This window comes from Zootoca vivipara, chromosome 3 (assembly GCF_963506605.1).
Source record: "Zootoca vivipara chromosome 3, rZooViv1.1, whole genome shotgun sequence".
NCBI lineage: Eukaryota > Metazoa > Chordata > Lepidosauria > Squamata > Lacertidae > Zootoca > Zootoca vivipara.
The window spans coordinates 92,687,884-92,707,632 of NC_083278.1; the positions used below are offsets into that span (position 1 = coordinate 92,687,884).

At 40.6% G+C, this 19,749-nt stretch overlaps 1 protein-coding gene across 4 annotated transcripts in view; it reads right to left on the reverse strand.

The window, feature by feature from the left end:
• Window positions 1–19,749, reverse strand: part of SPATA17 (spermatogenesis associated 17) — an 83,257-nt gene that overhangs the window by 49,477 nt on the left and 14,031 nt on the right. For all 4 annotated transcript variants that reach the window (XM_060272994.1, XM_035111352.2, XM_060272995.1 and 1 more), the window contains one exon: window positions 5,640–5,763. In XM_060272994.1, coding sequence (XP_060128977.1) covers window positions 5,640–5,763 — 124 coding nt within the window. The remainder of the gene's footprint in view (window positions 1–5,639; window positions 5,764–19,749) is intronic.

Genomic DNA, 19,749 nt, shown 5'->3' on the forward strand with positions numbered 1-19,749 from the left:
AATGACCAGATAGAGGGGAGAGCTCTGGGGGTCTCTCTCTCTGTCAAGAGGGGAAAGAATGATTTGGAAATCTAAATACACATACAGATACTTAGAAAATATTGCAAAAATAAAGAAGCGAATGATTCCATACAGTGTAATAATCTCTTTGTTAAAAATAATACCAATTTCTTTTAATTACAATCAGATGTATGCATTTCGGAATGGCATGACCAAGGATCTATTATAGATTAGCCTCAAAGAAGAAAGTCCATACTTCACTGTAGAATTTCTAAATCTTATTCAAAGATTTAAAGAACCCACAAAAGAGAGCCTTTTGTTAAGATTTTGCCTTCTAGCTCCCAGTTTTGAGGGAGCTTGATGCTAACAGGACAATCGGGTAGTATTCAGTCAAAGCAGATTGGACCAGGCCTTTGGACAGCTCTAAGAGTTGTCAAGACAGCTGCAGAAAATGTTGTCTCTAAAGGGACTTATAGCCAACTGAAGCCTCATGTAGGCTGACTAGAGTTGGTTTGTGGTAGGTGCCATCTTTCTGATGGAGTTGGCTGGGTGGTTAAAGGGCCCTCCTCTTATTTTGCAGATAGTGGTCTTCCAGGATATCTTAGGACAGGGGTCTGCAACCTGCGGCTCCGGAGCCGCATGTGGCTCTTTTACACCTTTGCTGCGGCTCCGGAGCGGATACGAGGGGAGGAGGCGTCCGAGCCATGCGCCGCCTGAGCCGTGCGGCGGCGCCCGCCACGCCCGCCAGACACTTGCGCGGTGCCCACCGCCGCTGGAGTACACAGCTGCGGTGGCGTGCTGTGCGCCTGCGCCTCGCACGGTGCCCGCCGGAGTCCACAACTCCGCTGTGCGCGTGCACTGTGCAAAAAGGACGCAAGGTGACGTTAGCAGCCCGGGGAGCGTGGTCGGCCCCCTCCCTGCATCAGCCCCTCCCCGCCGCATTTCTGCAGCCAATAGGCTCACGGGGGCGGCGGCGGAGTTTTTTTTTTTTAACGGGCGCGCTTCTTCCCGCCCAGCAGCAGAAAAGGCTTGCGGGCTCAGAGCGCGTGTTTGCTGCTGCTGCTGCTCCTGCCTGCGGCCTGCCTGTGGCCTCCTGCCGGCCTGGTCAGGAGATTGAGGTAGATGTATTAATCAATGGGTTGATTCAATATGAGGAAATTTTATAAGTTCACTTGATGGGAGCAACACACATGAAACCATACAGGTGTCCTAATAAGGGAGTCAGAGTTTTGCCCATTCCCAGTAATCAAGGCAGCCCAAACTCATAAGGCAGTGGTTGCTGGTGCCCATTCCCAGTACAAGGCAGCCCAAACTCATAAGGCAGTGGTTGCTGGTGCCCATTCCCAGTAATCAAGGCAGCCCAAACTCATAAGGCAGTGGTTGCTGGTGCCCATTCCCAGTAATCAAGGCAGCCCAAACTCATAAGGCAGTGGTTGCTGGTGCCCATTCCCAGTAATCAAGGCAGCCCAAACTCATAAGGCAGTGGTTGCTGGTGCCCATTCCCAGTAATCAAGGCAGCCCAAACTCAAAGTTATTTTTATAATGACGAGGATGACACTGGGCCCTCATTATTAATTATTATTTACATCAGGCACTGATTATGATTTATGGTACACTGGGGCCCTGATTAATTTTCTATGGCATTTTGGGGCATTGATTATTGGGCATAGCAAATTTTGCTATGGGGCCCTCTGATTTCTAATTACATCCCTGTTTTGCGGCTCCCAGTTTATTTTTTTTCTTCGGAAACGGGTCCAAGTGGCTCTTTTTGTCTTAAAGGTTGCAGACCCCTGTCTTAGGACCAAGTTATCTCAAGGAGTGCCCCTCTCTGTATTGTTGGTCCTATGATTTAAGAATCCTGCAGAGATCAGGCTTTCTCAATGATGGCACCCCAACTGTGGAAATATCCTTCCCCCATGACGTGGCTGGCGCTGACATTTACTGTTTTTAGTGCCAGCTGGGAATCTCTCTCTTTCACCAAGACTTTGGCGTGTGATGCATGTAGGCATCCTGAGAGACCTGGATTGTCTGAAATGGGACAGATGACGTGAGCTGCCTATTGTCATGCTAGTGTTAATGGGGAATTTAAAATCTGACTTTATGGTGTATTTATGGTATATTTTTTATTATTGTGATCCACCCTGGAATTGTTTGGTGATGAGGGGTAGGAAATGAATTTTACAAACAAAATAAATAAATCATCTGGAAAAGAGTAATGGCGGCAGGGCTGTGTCTTCTGGCCAGGAGGGCCCCCCAAAAGCAAGAGTGTTTCTTCCCTGGAGGACATTGCCTGAAAACTCCACTTCAACATACTCTGATCATGACACAAAACCAAGATTTTGAGCATTAATGTATTATGTTTTAAATGGATCTAATCCATGCAATAGACTTCTTTTCATTATCTTATATCTGGCTAGGATGAAAGTATTTTTTTCTACATTCTATTTGGCTATTATTAATAACCAACTGCACACAATATGGACAGCTAAAGCCAGATCAGGGACCACTACTCACCATTTTCTCTCAAACCCTCCAGAGAATTTATCTGAAGGAAATATGCTATAGCACAAGATTTACAGCTATCTTCAAAATTGGTAAGATTTTGCTTCATACCATAAAACTGTACCACCAAGTTGCATTTCAAGGACAATGTCATCATTATTTTTATTGAGTTGTTTAAAAAGCGGAAAACAGTGTGGGCACATCATCTTTGTCTGCAGATCCTGAAAAGCCACAGCAGCCAACACTGCTACAACAGACTACTTAGCTCTTTTTGAATCAATAATATAAGCCTGAGGCATTACATGCCGAGCCAAAATAGAAATAAACACATGCAAATTAATAATACTGCAAATATCATCGCTTTACAAACCAAAACACCAGAGACAGCAAGTCAAGCTGCAACAGAAGCCGTTTACCATGGTATACTAACTTTTAAAAAAATATTAATTTTATAATTCCCCTACTGATTTTAATGCTACAATTTGTTGTTTTAGCCAAATTACTGATGAATGCAAGCTTTGTCATAGTTAAAGACTAAATTGAAAATTCAAGACTATGAATTCAAGACTTCATGGGGAAATTTAGGCAAGTCGCTTTTAAGAGGAGGAAGAGGGTGTTAGTAGCTATTTTGGTGCAATAATATGAGAGGCAGAAAATAGGTATATTTATAGTTCTTGTCACTTGAAGAGTAAAAATCGTCCAAAACACAGGAACAATATATGTAACAGTTTGGTTGGCTTTCAATGTTTCAGCAGGTTCTTCTTTTTCTTGCTGAAGTTGAGCGACAAATTCACATTTTAAAAATACATACCCAAGGAGACACACATTGCTTATGTTCATATTTTAAGCCGCTCTGGGAAGGGTTACAATGTCGGATTGTTATTATAAAAATTAACGGTTGTCAGTTGTAGTGGGTCTTACAAATATTAAATGATAATAAAAGTTTCCTGCTCTGCTCTTATTGATTTGTCTTACAAATATAAAGGATATTCAGTCTAAAAAACTAAAACGATGTCATTCGGTCTTTGTAAAAGCTTTGTGCTGGCATTACAAACCTGAGAAAGAATAATACGAGAAAAAGCAGGGACCGTTTTTTAAAAAATAAAATAAGGATTCCATTGCTTTCTCTGAAAAACAAACTCAAAATTCCCCCTTTGAAATCTCAGTCTCTACAGAAATGTTATGAATATGAAAATTGGATAGATCTTAACACTATCTCAGTGTATTTCTAACCGTAGTACACAGTTGGATCTCTTGCACAAGGCAACCAGTAGGTGGAGCAGATAACATAATTTATGACTTGAAAACATTGGCATAGATTCTATGGCAAGTTTCTTCATAATTATAGGGATGATGAAGAAAGAATTTTCTTCAAACAAAGGAAGGCTTAGATGTGTTAGGTGTTACTTGACTAGTTATTGAAACCACCAATAAACGAAGAACGTTGATTAAAAGCTCAATATTTCATAAGGATAAAATTTTAGAGCTTGTCATTTATTTCTCCAGGCATTGTCTTCTAGCAACCTCAGTTTTAATCAAAATACAATTCCAATTCTATTTTTAACTTCTTTGTATGCTAAGTTTATACCAGCATTAGACACCCTGAGAAGGTAATATATAAGGATGCAACAAATCTGTATATTTTAATGTGTGTGTATAATTTGCATATTTGCATTAACCTGCTGCATATGGGATCACAGGGAATGTAAGATACACTGCAATTCTGCAATGACATTGGCGCATTTTGGGGCTGGGTCCTGAAGTGCTAGTTCTTAAATTTTTAAGTAATATTACAATAAGTGCATTACACTTCAGAGACGAGTGTGATTTTCACATGTTGCTACATATTGCACCATTTGATTAGCATGTTTGTAGATTGTCCTGAAATTATGAGGATGAGAAATCTTAAATTTCCAAATTAACCATAAATACCCCATGCACTGTCTTCATTGAGACAGGGTTTGTACACTATTTGAAATATTTGGAGGTACCGTATTTATATATCTAAATTAAAGTTTTGAAACAATGAAAAGTCCTTTCCCAGGGAGATTTTTTCTTTCAAGGAGCAGATGAATAATTCATCTTTAATAATATTGATTTACTAATTAGTCCTTTCTTCTGTTTCTTCACAAACAAACTTTGATTTCACCAAATTTACAATTAAAATAACTAATTTCCACTAATCAGTTCACTTTCCCATAATTAATTGCCATGCAGCTTAGGTAAACAAACTCCAACATTGCTTATTCATGATTGATGTGACACAAAAGAAGGGAGCTAAAATTTCTATGGCAAAATCTTATGGTGTTGTCTTTGATCCCTGATTGGAAGAATGACACTTGTTAAGCAAAAAGTGAGCATGACTAAATAAAAAGTCTAATAATCAATAACAAATACCTATTTAAGACTGAAACAATTGTGCTTGCATTTCCAGTATGGATGTTCATATAAATAAGCACTTATCGCAGGCAGGAAAAGACTTATTTGCACTGATGAACTTAAGCAGGGATTAAAAAGGGGAACATCTGTCATACCAAATAGCTCTTCAGAATTCCAGCAAATCTTCTAAGAAGAGTAAATAGATTTGTTGGAATATATTCAAGAGTACTGTCTACAAGAAAGTAATCAAGGTAAATTTGCTGACCCAAGAAGATCAGTCTGGAAAGTTTTTTAACAGACAATCCATTCTTAACCACCTATTTTGAAACATAGTGGAGCAATGTAATTCTGATCAGAGCATTAGCTCAATTAAAACAGAAAAAAAATATGAAACCCCTCCTCAGCTTAATAACTGGTTAGACCTTGACAAGTGAAACAACCACAACAATAAGCCAGTCAAAATGAGTTTTTAAAGTGAGGTTATGCCCTTTGTGTTGTGTTATCACAATGGCAGATCAAACTGCTGACTTGGACTCTTTCTGCCAGCCGCGCTGATGCCGCCTCTATGAAGCTGCTGTCGTGTCACGCAGCAGTCATGGTACCTGCTCTCGCCTATAGAAATGCACTAAATTGAACTCGAAGTAGTGTCTTTGTGATATCTTTTCAACAAGTCATGTCCCATTCAGCCTGCTAGTTTATCTCTGTCAAGCTAGGGGCCTCGGTGGTTTGCATGAGCTGTCAGGGACAGGTACACCAACCTGCACAGTGCTAAGGAGGTAATGCATCTTTTGGGCGAGGTAATCCTTTTTCCTTTTTTCTCTTTCGAGGGCTTTTTTCCGTTCCTCTTTTTCCTTCATCTCTGCAAACTCTTCCAGTTCTCTCCTGCATGAAAACATTTACATGATTACTGGGCCAATATAAAAAAGGCATCAGTGCTTTTAAAAGTCTTTCCCAGCCCATCTTCCCTAGTGATGATATGCTGCCATCGTCCACTGTTTACTGAAATTGACAACATCAAGATTGGCTACATTCAGCAATGCCTGGCTAGTACTGTTAGAACAAAGGAATTCAAGAGATATTCAGCCAATGCGCTACGATTCTTAACCATTCTGGGAGATCCAGCTTCATGTAAACAAGAGTTTGAAGATTCATAGGTAAATTATTATGTATCCTTGTATCTATTATATTTTTAGAACAAAATCAGCTTACAAATTGTTTAGAAATGACTGGTTTTTAGTTTTAATAACAATAACAAATAAAATAATTATTTGTACCCCAGCCACTCTGGAAGGCTTCCAACAGAATATATACCCAAGATACATCAGACATCAAAAGCTTCCCAATACACAGCTGTGAAACTAAAGCTTCTCTAAACACAGCATATTTTAATTTTGGGTCAGGAGTTAAAGATAAAGGAATAAACTGCTCCATATAGTATCAGAGCATGAAGGAAACAGGTAGTGCTGGGTATGTGAGTTAGATGCTTCATGAAAATTTGTAACCTCCCTAGAATGCATACTTATGGTTGACTGTGTAGTGCCATGCTTAGTTAGACCAATGGTCTTTCGAAGTTCAACATTCTGCTTACTAACAGAGCTCAGTAAGTATGGGGAGGTTGTAAATAAGGAGCTATCCTGTGTCTGTTTTTGCTATTGAATAAGTATTTGTCTCCCTTTCTGAGTCAGAAGGTTCCAGGTATAAAGAGATTGACAGAGAAGGTCCTATAGAGATTGCGCATTATTGCATATTTATTGGGAGAGGGGTCATGCATGAGTGGTAGATCTCAGGTAACAGAACAGGAAACTCCTCCCCAATGGACCAGGGACCAGGAGTGTACTAGCAAATTCAGAAATGCAGGGTCCTTGCATATTAATCACAGCTATGCCCCCTCACAATCAGACCTCCACACAGCCATGTCCCTTTCCAAGTTTATACAACTTTGTAAGATTATCCAGTAATAATAATTAGGGACACATTGCAACAATGAGTGCAGTACTCTATGTGTTGCCTTTCAGCTAGATCAGGCATGTCCAACAGGTAGATCGTGATCTACCGGTAGATCACTGGATGTCTGCGGTAGATCTCTGGTAGATCATTGGCTCTGCTCAAAGAAGCTGAACAACTGTGGCTCCCCTAAAAAAAAAAGCTCAACATTTTACCTCCTCCCTGAAAAAACTCAACATCTTTGACCCGAACCCCCCCAAAATGGGCCTTCCTCCTTCCTAAAAAAAGCTCAACATCTTTGACCTGAACCCCCAAAAGGGGGTAGATCACTGCCAGTTTTTAACTCTGTGAGTAGATCGCAGTCTCTTGGGAGTTGGCCACCCCTGAGCTAGATCTACTATTTTCTGTGCACGTACATGGGTATATGATTTGGAGTGCTCCAATATATTATTATGGAGTGACTTGAGCTGTGTTTTTCCTAAGTTCTATTGTCCATAGCAGAACTTCAACATTAGTTTCTTGAAACTGAAGCAGCTTGTGTTTTTATATGGAATATACAGAATTCATTGTGTTGTTCTTGCACATCTGACTCCAGAGTGACACAGAAGTCAATCCCCAATGGTTGACTCACCTCCTTCAACTCTGATTGGCTCAAATCAGCAGAAAGGGTGAAAATACTTTTTGGCTAAAATCTTTCCTTTTATGCTGACTGGTCAATTCCAGGATGCTGGAGGCAAGGACACTGGGGGACCCTGCTGCAGAAATAGTAATGTGTATTTGACCTCCACACAATCCCAGACCATTACCCTTCTGCCTTGGACTTCTGCTTCTAGTCTGAGTAGATAGCGTTGGGTTACCCGAATATATGGTCTGATTCAGTATTAAGACACAGAAGATTTTCAAAGTAATTAGTGAAGAGAACTCTTGCAGGAATTTTCTACCCTGTGAAATTGTTTCTATGATTTTTTATAAAAAATTACTAATCCTATTGCCAATTATTGAACCCTTAAAACATTTCATAGATAAAATGTGATTGCATAATATATTTATAACAACGCATTACAGTATCACCCTTGCTAACATACACCAAGAGTAGAAGTTAGCTTGATTAACATTTGTTGTTATTGGTATTAAGAAACACTAATTCAAATTAACCTTGTGTGTGAAAGACATAAATTTTGTTCAGCGATGTATGTAGATTTAATAAATGTTAATTAGGTAAGTACTGACCTTTTTCTGGGCATCTTATGTAAAATACAGCACTGAAAATAATTCAGTTCCTGTAGGGTAAATATTTATAATACTTCAACATATTCCGTATCAATTAAATATGAGGGAGTACAATCCACAGCACAGTAAAGTTAATAGCAAAACTCCCATTGATTTTAATGGCACTGGTATGGATGCATGTAATTAAATATTACAATTAATTCAAAGAGCCCCATGTATATACAAAGGGCACATGCAGGGCACTTTTGCATGCACTCAAGGGGTACACCGATTGCCTACCTATACAGTCATACCTCGGTTTAAGTACACTTTGGTTTGAGTACTTTCAGTTTAAGTACTCCGCGGACCCGTCTGGAACGGATTAATCCACTTTCCATTACTTTCAATGGGAAAGTTTGCTTCAGGTTAAGTACACTTCAGGTTAAGTACAGACTTCTGGAACCAATTTCACTCATACTTCGGGTTAAGTATGCTTCAGGTTGAGTACTCTGCGGACCCGTCTGGAATGGATTAATCCACTTTCCATTACTTTCAATGGGAAAGTTCGCTTCAGGTTAAGTACAGCCTTCCAGAACCAATTGTGTACTTAAACCGAGGTACCACTGTAAATGGAAAGCCTCAATACATATGAGAAAATCCCCAATACATATGTGAAGACCATGCACGTGTTATCAAGGAGGAGCTGGTTGGACTTAGACACACCCAGGCAAAGTCCTGACCCAGGATGTTGGTCTTTATCAGGCTGATGGCAAGGCCGAATCTCATACAGGTTTGGGCAAAGTCTCTTTTGCCAAAGGATGTCATAGCTGTGTTGTAGGTAGTTCCACCTTACTTTGATGCTGTCTCTGGGGCAGTTCAGTAGAGCTTCTTTGACAGAATTGGAGAAGGATCTTGCTCATCACTAGAGAGTGATCCGTGTCACAGTTGGCACTGTGGTAGCTCCATGTGATATGATCAGAGTTCAGTGCCAATCACCTGGTGACAATCAAGTGCAGCCGGTGCTGGTGCCCCTACTCTGGATATCTCCATGACACTTGCTGTTTTGCCTTGGTAGAGAAGAACATGTTCACGGTTCAGAGGCTGTGATATGAACACAGTTCTAGCAGCTGTTGTCCATTCTTGTTCATGCTGCCAGTACTACAGTGGCCTATGAAGTTGCCCCACGTGTGATGATCACCCCCAACTCTAGCATTGAAATCTCCCAGCAAGAATAGGTGTTCACAGGCTGGGACCCTCCCGACAGCCTGGTCTAGTGGGTGTGTAGACATTCAAGATGTTAACTGGACTGGAGGTGGTGGAAAGGTGAGGGAAAGTAAGCGTTCTGAGCCCTTGGTCAGCGGTCCTATTGCAGACAGAAGAGGGTTACACACTGTGAAGCCTACACCGTGAATATTCTTCTGGATGCCCTCCTTGCCAGAAAAATGTGTGGTTCTTCTCTTGAAGGCTGTCATTTGAAGCAAGTTTGGTCTCCTGTAGAACGGCAAGGTCAATGCTGACCATTTTCAGCCCATGGTCAATGATGGCACACAAGACACCATTCAACCGCCTTAGAGACTCCACTCCGGATTTGTTTAGGGTCCTTAGCCCTTTCTTCTCCCAAAGATGTCCATGTGGTGTGGAACTACTTTTATCAGCAGAGTTACCTTTTGACCCCTTATCCAAAATTGGAGTTTCATCTAATTTGCTATGGGCCCTCAAGCTTCCCAGCTAGGGCATGAACTGAAAACTAGGTTTCTTCAGGCTTCCTACACCTAGTATTCACCTCCAGAGTTATAAGTTCTTGCAAGTTCTCTCTTTTACACCATCAGTTACTTACTACAGTACTGTGCTCTTGGCACAGTGGGAGCCTCCTGAAATAAGCCTCTTTAAGGCTTTGCTTTGAAAAATAATCAGAGCTAAACCTGTGTGAAGTGTAGGGACTGTGGATTCCATTGTATTACAGAGCTATTCAGAAAACTATGGTGATCATGCAACAATCAGTTGACTCTGTCCACCCCAAAACCAGAGCATTTTCACTCGATTACAATTATAGATATTTTCAGTTTCTTGCTATTTATAAATATGTAGATATGGAATGTTTTGATGTTGTTTGTAATGCTATTGCATTTTCTTACAATGGATGTATTTCCCCCCCCCCTTTTTTTGATGACGTGACCCATGCTGAGATTGCTTGTTGATGAATGGCAGGATACAAAACAAATAAATAATATTCTCAATAATAGGACAAAACCTTTTAAATATGCAATCTGGCAATATTTTGTAACAGAAAATTCTGTTACAAAAATCTATATGCTATGCCATTTTTTTACTTTTCCATCAAAATATTAATTCATAGCATATGGTGTAAAATATTAAGTAAATCACACATGTTTTTCTTTCAAATGTACAAGGCAAAAGTAGAACAAAACAGAAATAAATTAAAGATAGGAGAAGATGTATTATTCTGTTTCAATCCCTGGAATGTTTTCTTTTTTCTTTTTGTTGCCTTTTACTGTTAAAGGCTTCTAATACAATATTTCATACAAGGTTACTTATGAAACATACTGACGTTTAAAAATCACCATGCTATGCTTTTGCAGCAGTGTAATTTTTTTTCCAACATAAGATTAAATTGCAAAATAAATGAATTACTTAGAGTGGCATGGCCCCCATTTTGCCACACTTCTCTTGAAAATTGCTTATTAATATGAAAAAAGAAGTTGGAAAATAGCCTGTTTTACTTTATGCATAGTGTTTGGAGGCCTCCAAGCCCGGAGACCTGGACTTGCTGTACATTTTAGATTGTATTGGCAAGCGGGTACACTGACCTTTCTGACCTGCATCTCAAGGCTATTATTAATCGCTAAGTAACCTGGTAAAGCCAAACAAATTTGTTTCCATTGAAAGGATCTCTATCTGTGTCTGAGAATTTGTGCCGTACCAAACCAACCTCATTAACTGTGTCCACTTTTGACAAAGAACTAGGACTTGGAGAGACTGGTGACCTTTCTTTGTCCTCAAGGAACAGATCTCAGAGCAGAGAAAGGTGAGTAAATAAGCATTTTTACAATAGCATTAATAAAAATAAATAAACATACATTCTTGGGTTTTTAAAAGCAATTACACCTGTCAACGCTGGTACATATATTTCCTATTTAGTAATTACTCTTTTCTTCGTAGCAGATTTGTCTGGTCAGGCTCAGTGTCTATGAACTGCAGAGAATAAAATGCCTATGAATGAATATTTACAAGTTCTTCATTCCCATCCAACTTCTTGTCAACAATGGTAAAAGCTCGCATTGTCCAAAAACGAGTAAGTGCTGGACAACACAGAAGAAAAGCATTTATTTACAAATATATATTCAATTTAATTATAATGATACCCGGTAGCTAAAATAATTTTGTTTCATCAACGAAAGTTGACTATTAGTATCTTGAATGGATGATTCACTATTCACTATAGTAATTTGGTAAAATTAAATGACATTTGTCAAAAAATGAAGAACTTGGCAGCAAATAATTTTATTATGAACTATCACTGCAGCATAAAGGCTATATTAGTAACAAGTATTTCCTTTCTTCTTTACTCTCCAATGCTAGTCCGATAACCGCCCTGGGAGTAATACCGTGTTTCCCCTTTTTTAATACGTAGTCAGAAAGTAAGCCATGGGAGGGTTTTTCTAGAAGTAAGATAAGTAAGACGTACCCCGAAAGTAAGCCACCATTGTTCCTGTCACCTCCTCAGCCCCTCCTGTGTGCTCAGGGAGCCAGCGAACCAGCGACAGGCGTGGGGGGAAAACGCGCCTCTCAGCTGATTTCTCCACCGCCTGCTGAGCGCACAGGGAGAGGGGGGGGGGAAGCCTCTTCCTGCCCCTCTGGAGCAGGCCTGTCTTTCCTATTGGGGCTACTGGTGCTTTCCTTTTCGACCCTGGGAGGCAGCGAATACATCTAATGGTCAGGGCGCTTTGGGGCACCCATCTCTCCCCGTCTGCACCTTTTCTCCTCCTTCTGGGCCAGCACGCGCCCTCTTTTGCTCGCTCCCTGCCTCTCCCGTGACAATAGGCAGCGGCGGCGGCAGCCACAGCCGGCTGCAAGGCAGAGAAGCTAAGCCCAGCGGAGCCAAGGTGCTGTTGAGCGGCTGCGGGCTCCCTTTGGCTGGCCTTCCTTGTGTGCGCCTGGCCGCGATGCGCCTCCCTCCTCCTCCTCCGGCAACGGCAGCGGCGGCTCCCGCTCAGGTATGCACCCCTCCAGCCAGCAGCCGGCCAGGCGGCTCCCACAAGGGCTGCAGCGGTGGCTGGTGGTGCAGCAGCGGGGAAGGCCACCTAGCCAAGCGGCCTCCACCCGCCTCCCTTTTTCCACCTCCACCACCTCCTCCGCCAGCCAGCCAGCCTCGTCGCCGCTTTTGGGCGCCTGCCTCCGTCCTCCTCCCGCTGCTGCTGCCCAGCTGGGCTCCAGCTGTCGCTGTCGCTGCCCAGCCGCCTCCGCGGCCCCCAGGGGCTAGCAGCAGCAACAGCAGTGGGAGGACGAGGATGACACTGCTGGGTCCCACTGCCTTGAACCGAGTGGCGCTGCTGCGCGCTTTGTTGGGGCTGCAGCAATCGCTGGTTCCAGGCGCCTGCCTCCTATTGCAGCGGCCAGCGTTGCTGCTGCTGGCTCGGTACTCTCCTTCCGCGTGGAAGGATTGCTTTTTAAAAAAAAACCAAGATTGCTTAATAAAAAATAGATTGCTTAATAAAAAAACCAAGACACCCCCCAAAAATAAGCCATAGGCTTATTTTCTTGAGTAAAATAAATATAAGACGGTGTCTTAAAATGTGGGAAACACGGTATGATGGTATTCAACTATATTTTACTCAGACTAGACCCACTGCAATTAATGGAGCTAGCTTAGTCATATTCAATCATTTCAATAGGTCTACTCTAAGTAAAACTTAGTGGAATACCACTCACAGAAGAGCAGATATAATTATTTTTTACGCGAACAAGCAGCCTACATTTTTAGAGCTCATTTTCTTCACAATATATATCAATGCTAAACTGGCAACAGAGAAAAAGCTAAGATGGTATATTTTGTTGAACTTGTAAGGTATCTTAAATGATATTTAATGGAAACACTATAATTTATGAATATAAATGCATTATACATATAAACACATGGTGTGGTTGTTGGACCCTAGTTCAACACTAGGTGGCTAATGATCTAGAACAATGAATAGGTGGGAAGAGAGAGGGATCTCTCCCTTCTGCAAGAGTTCTAAGCTCTCTAGAACACACCCATAGAAGGAAAAACAGGGTTTGAGTTGGGATGAGTGCAGGAATGTGATGAATGAGAACATTTTTAAGGACAATAGTTTCTTCCTCAAGTGGGTTCACATAGAGTCCTATGTACGTATGGGTAGGCAGTGATTTAAAGAGGCATATACCCCGTTTCTCCAAAAATAAGACGTAGCCATAAAATAAGACGTAGCAGGATTTTTAAGCATTCAAGGAATATAAGCCATACCCCGAAAATAAGACATAGTGATGGGCACAGCAGCAATGCTGGCCACGGCAGGAGGAGGAGGAGGGAAAAAAATAAGACATCCCCTGAAAATAAGGCATAGTGTGGGTTTTTTGAGGAAAAATAAATTATAAGCCGGTGTCTTATTTTCGTAGAAACACGGGGAGGAGTCTAAGACTGACTAGGGAGCCTCAGAACAAGGAACTATTTTAAGACAGAATTATATGTTATGCCCCACTATAACAGTGCTGCTAGAGTGGTACCAATTCCCAAGCAGAAGGCACCCCCAACTGCCTGCAGATTCTTAAGGGAAGTCCAATGATATCAGAAAATAAATGTATGTTCCCAGGTAGCAAGACTTCATAGGAATTAAGCTTCATCCTAAACCAGGGAAAGCAAATCAGAGGGCACTGAATATTCTAATTCAGTGCATCTAGTATTGTGCTATGTGCCAAAAGGCAACACAATCATTATATATGTTTCTGCAGTGGGTCTCTCATGGGCAGACAAAGTGAGGGAAGGCAAAAAGGGAGACAGTCTCTACCAAAGGTTAGGCCCTGGAGAAAGATACTGAAGGAACGAAAAGCAAATGCACATTTCCCTCTACTTTTCCTGAAAACTTTTAAATTAAATTGTTAAAAAAATACAAAATAATTAATAAGAACCCCAAACCACTTAAAAATAAAAATATATAGCTATTAACATGCCCTGCATAACAGGAACAATCAAGGGAACCCTTTGAAAGAGAAACAACTACAAAGAAAATTAAGCATAATGCTGATGAAATCATACAACATTAGCCCCATTGAGCAAGGAGAAGTCCTTGTGTGGGCTTCCATTAGTGGGCCCCTTTAACTGAATCTGTCCCCTAAACTTCAGTACAGTGGTACCTCTGGTTACGAACGCTTCTGGTTACAAACGCTTCAGGTTACGAGCTCTGCTAACCCGAAAGGAGCTGCTCCTGGTTGTGAACTTTGCTCCGGGATGTGAATGGAAATCACGTGGGAGGCCCCATTAGCAAAAGCGCGCCTCAGGATAAGAACGGTTTCAGCTTAAGAACGGACCTCCAAAATGAATTAAGTTCATAACCAGAGGTGCCAGTGTATCACCCTCTTGAAATCACAATGCAGCAAACATCAGTTGAATCTGAAGGGGAATCAGGGCCCCGTAATGTGACCATTCAGATTAAGGCTGTTACTTTATTTTTTTTTGTCAACTCAAATAAATGAATATTCCTTTATCCTATGAGTTATAATTCATAATTGCTAAATTAATTGATTAAATTATGCAAATCTACATATGAATAAAAATTGGTTAGAAGGACGTGGCATAATTTTTGGTTTTAGATGGCACCATCTTAGAAAAGCCCTTCAGCATGAGGATGAACTAGGAATTCCTCTTCTAAGAGGTTGCCTGTCATGTAATCCTATATAAACTTGGCTTGGCTCCTCTTATTTTCCTACCCTATGCATAGGATATTAGTGACGTTACAAAGGAAAATGAATATGTGAACCTGTGCCTGACATTTTGCCCCCAAATGCCCTACAAAATGGTAACAGTTGGCAAAAGCGAGAACGAAGGTCTGCTAAAGCTTCGGGAAAGTTGGAGAGAAAGGAATAGAATATTTTTATGGTAAAATGCCACAATAATTTAAATCCTTTCGCTAGTTAAATGCATTCATATTTTAGAAGTAATGCACTTAGGAACACTTGTCGTCATGATTCAACTAAGATTATATGCAACAAATGTCTGAGGCTGTGAATTTTTCACTTTTGTTTAGGTATTAAAAATAAAACTCATTCGTGTGCCAAGGTAACTTATTGTTATTCTGAGTTTTCATTTATGCAGTGTGCAGTGGTGTTGGTTCCAGCTATGAGATGCAAATTTGGTTGACAGTGCTCCTTCTGTTTCTATAAATGTTAAAAATACATATATAATGTTTTCCTAGCACTTTAGGAAATGTCTTTAAGTGATGATTACAGCAGTATTCAGACTGTAATGGTGATGCACTCAACACTGAGATCTTGCAGATTTATACTGACACACTTTCATTGAACTTCATCAAAATATTGCATTTTGTTTTGCATTTTAATAAGAAGTTTGTGATCTTGTGACTGGATAACTATGAATATGTAGCATTAAGGAAAGCAAAGGGCATTTCAGACAAATCAAAATAGTGTATAATTTGTATAGGAAAGGGTAGAGTAAAACAGTCCAGATAGGCATATTCACAGTAAAACATTAATAAAAACAAAACAAAACTGTGGTTTACTCTGATGGGGTCATTATATCAGGAGGGATACAGTACCAAACTAGACTGTTGATCTCATGACCACATTTCCAACTCTCTGTTCCAGGAATAGGCAAACTCCAGCCCTCCAGATGTTTGGGACTACAATTCCCATCATCCCTGACCCGTGGTCCTGTTAGCTAGGGATGATGGGAATTGTAGTCCCAAACATATGGAGGGCCGGAGTTTGCCTATGCCTGCTCTATTCTTTAGATCTACAAGAAAGGTAAAAAACGATAGAGGTTTACATATTTCATGCCAAGATAATCTATTGCTGGTCTTTATGATTTGGGATCTAAGTCATTGCTCCTTCCTTTCCTATAAAATTATTGCTGCGTTCAAATGAAGTATCGTAGCTTGTTTTGCTCCAAGCTGTAGGCAAATGCAAACTTTGTTCTGGGCTTAGCAATCCTGGTTTCACCAAAATGAATCACAATTCCCAACGCAGCCATGATATTAAGCCAAGCATTGCACTTTGTTTTCCCCAAGTAGTGGTAGGGGAGGAGTGAAATGGACACAACACACTCTTGCATGGTAAACTATGGTTTATTATTACCATGATGTCTCCTCATGGCCAGTGAAATGTAAAATTTGTTTCTGGCTATCAGTTGGTTATTTGATTGTGCCAATAATCTTCAATAGAAGTTTTTATACAACACATGTAGTAAGCATTTATTTATGTAAAAGTATTTTTAAAAAGATACAGCTACACTTACAGATACAGCTCTCTGAGCCTCAAAGTCGATAAAAGAGTTTTCAACATGAATTGGCACTACATCAATTTCGAGGGATCACAGTCAGTAGTACATGAGCAATGATTCCTCTGATTACTGCCTTCCTGCCCCAATATTTACTTTCACTAGCAGAGTTATGCTAAGTAGAGAAGAGATGAGACACAGGAGTCTAGGAAAAACCACCGAGAAGTTGTATGTGCATTTAAGAAGGGAGTGGGGTTACACTTAAATGAGGCTTCAGGAGTTTTACTGCAGAAACATACAGTAGTTTTCTCCTTACTCACTCTGAGAACCTCCCAAAATGTAACAAGGAGAGCGTGTATAAGCTTTGTGAGAAATAACACTATGGTAGGGTTGCCATGTTTCAAAATATGGGCCAAATTGTTGAGCTTGTTTGGCAAAATTGCCAGAAGGACCACACACACAAAAAGTGAGCTTTTTTTTTTTAAAAAAAAAAGGGAAATTGCCAAAAACAACACTACCAACATAGGTTGCCATACGTCCTGATTTTTCTGGACATTTTAGCAATTTCCGCCAGACACCGCTTCCAACTGCAGTATTCCAGCTATGTCTTGGAATTTTCGGATGTATGGCAACGCTACACTATGGCCACATTATTTTTAAGTCAGACGTGGAGAACCCTTGGCCCTAGGGATGTTGCTGAACTACAACTCCCATCAGCCCCCATAAGAAGTTAGAATTACTTAACCCAATGTGCATAACTTTACACTTGCACTGAATCACATTTAATGCCCATTCACCCAGTTTAAAGAGCTAGCTCCTTGCAAACTGTTCCTGTTCTAACACTTTTCCTTCTTCACTTAATGCCCTTTCCTCTTTAGAAGAATCCAGTGAAGTCTCATAGTCCAGACCTTATTAAAAAAACTAAAACCAAGCCAGAAAAAAAAACAGATAACATACCCTGGGGACAAACAGAAAACCCTCTATGTGCGGGTACAACTAGCTACAGAACTGAAGGGGTGGGGCAGATGTTTTGGACTAGAACTCCCAACATCCCTGATTATTGACCATGCTGTCTGGGGCTGTTGGCAATTGTAGATCACAACATCAAGAGGGCACCACATTGGCTACCCCTGTTAACCATATTAGTCAATTAGTCATGAGTAAATTCTGTTTGCCTCTAGAAAGAGTAATTATGACACAATGGTTAAAAAGCAAGATAACGTACTGTTTTAATGGCCCACTACATTCCCCCACCTAAAATCCCACCTAATATTTCATGAGTATGAAAGAAGAGGTACAAGTCTATTAACATGAACAGAGCAAACACTCTTCTCCTCTGGTGTTTTTCTCCCATATAATTTTACTTCCAATCTTGGTGCCTGGCTCTTTTACCCTGAACTGCAGATATACCCTGTCAGATGCCTACAACTACATAGAGCAGGAGTGATATAATTTAATGAATTACAACCCGAGAATTGTGTTTTCAAAAATCTAATTTATTAATATATAATCTTTAGGTAATCATATTTACCCTCCTAATTTATGGAATATTTATAATGCTATATGTGTCCTTGAAATAGGGACAGTATACTATGAAAAAGTGGCCCAGCTACCGGAGTTCATAAATTTTGTTCAGCTTTGGATGAGTTCAAAGAATTGCCATGTAAGAAAAGCCTTACAGAGGGAATTTATCTGATTATGGCAGTAATAATTACCCAGCTGTTTATTGCAGATAGAGAAATAATTCATGTAGGCAATAGGCCGTGGTGGCAATGACACTCCACATTTAGTAAATATGCAAACTGTTCACTTCTAATTAACCAAGCTAGAGGATGCCCTTATTAAATGTATAAACTAAAAGTGCCTTCCTGACAAGTGATGAATTGTTACATTGCACAAACTCTTGCCACAGAATTATTGGAGTGAACTTGGGGCTTAACTTCATTAAGAGATCTTGTGGGATAGTTAAATGAGGATGGACAGCATAACAAGACCAGCCTGACAGCCAATGATATGTTAGAGCTTAATGAAATTGCACCTTTTCCTTCTTTTCTACTTACTTTACAGTTAAGATCCCACTTTAGATAAAATAGGAGACGGTGAAATCTGTTGCAGTTGAGACTATATAAAAGTGTGTGATACACACTGAGGCTCAGGTTTTAACAGCAGAATCAATCTACAGAAGATACTAAAGTCCATAAGTAACCTTAATAAAGGTAGTTCAGCAGCCAAAATGTCCCATAATTACTTTATCACTGCTCTGGAACTGCTTTAAGTTTCATCCCGGCTCTACGGTGAATTGTTCAATTAAAAAAGTGGTAGGATGAAATTAGTTGCCAAGTTTTTGAAGAAACAGATTCAAATTTGGCTAACACTTTAATTTTTGCCTGGAAGGTAATGGGCAGCCATATCAGTGTAATATGCTGCCATTTACCAAATCCTGTTAAGAGGCATGGCACCTTCTTCTCCCCAAAGGAAATCTCCAAACAGTGCTCAAAAGAAGTCACAGAGAGTTTGCACAATTAACTAATGTTCATATTAAGAAAGACTAATTACGGTATCACATCTTGATCAGATACAGAGAATCCCCATATGTACTTTGGACTTGATAACTGTCAAGGCAAAGCGAGATTCTGCTAGCGGCAGACCTTGGTGTCTCAGTGGTGCCCTGTTTGACACCAAAATCTGGTGTGTGCCTCCCCCGAACCTCTCGCCTTCTGTTGGATATCATAGTTGCGGTGCCTCAGAAGCTCTGTGTCCAGTGCAACTGCACCGGTCATGTTCTCCTAGATCCGCCTTTGATCCTATTCAACAAATTGATTCCCTAGTATACATGGGAATTCACCCATCCCTATCAATCAATCAATCTCTCTCTCTCACACACACACAGTTTCAAATTACTTGCTTTCAACAGGACATTTTCTGTTCAAACTCCTCTTGCTCCATTAAAACTGCCTAGTCCTAAGAGCCAGCAGGTTTCCTTTGGGTAGTCTAGTGAACTACTCATACTGTTTGTGCTCAGTTTCCAGAGCTCTCTTGAGGAACAGAATAGGGTGTCAAGACTTTTTGTCTCCATGGGACAGGTCCTTATTAGGATCTGCATCAAGGGGCCAAATCTGGCAGGTGGGCGGGACCCCCCCACCTACAATCACATATCATTATGCCATATGAAGGGAAAAACAGGCTTTTGCAAAACTTTCTTGAGAGTCACCCTGAATTTACTTACT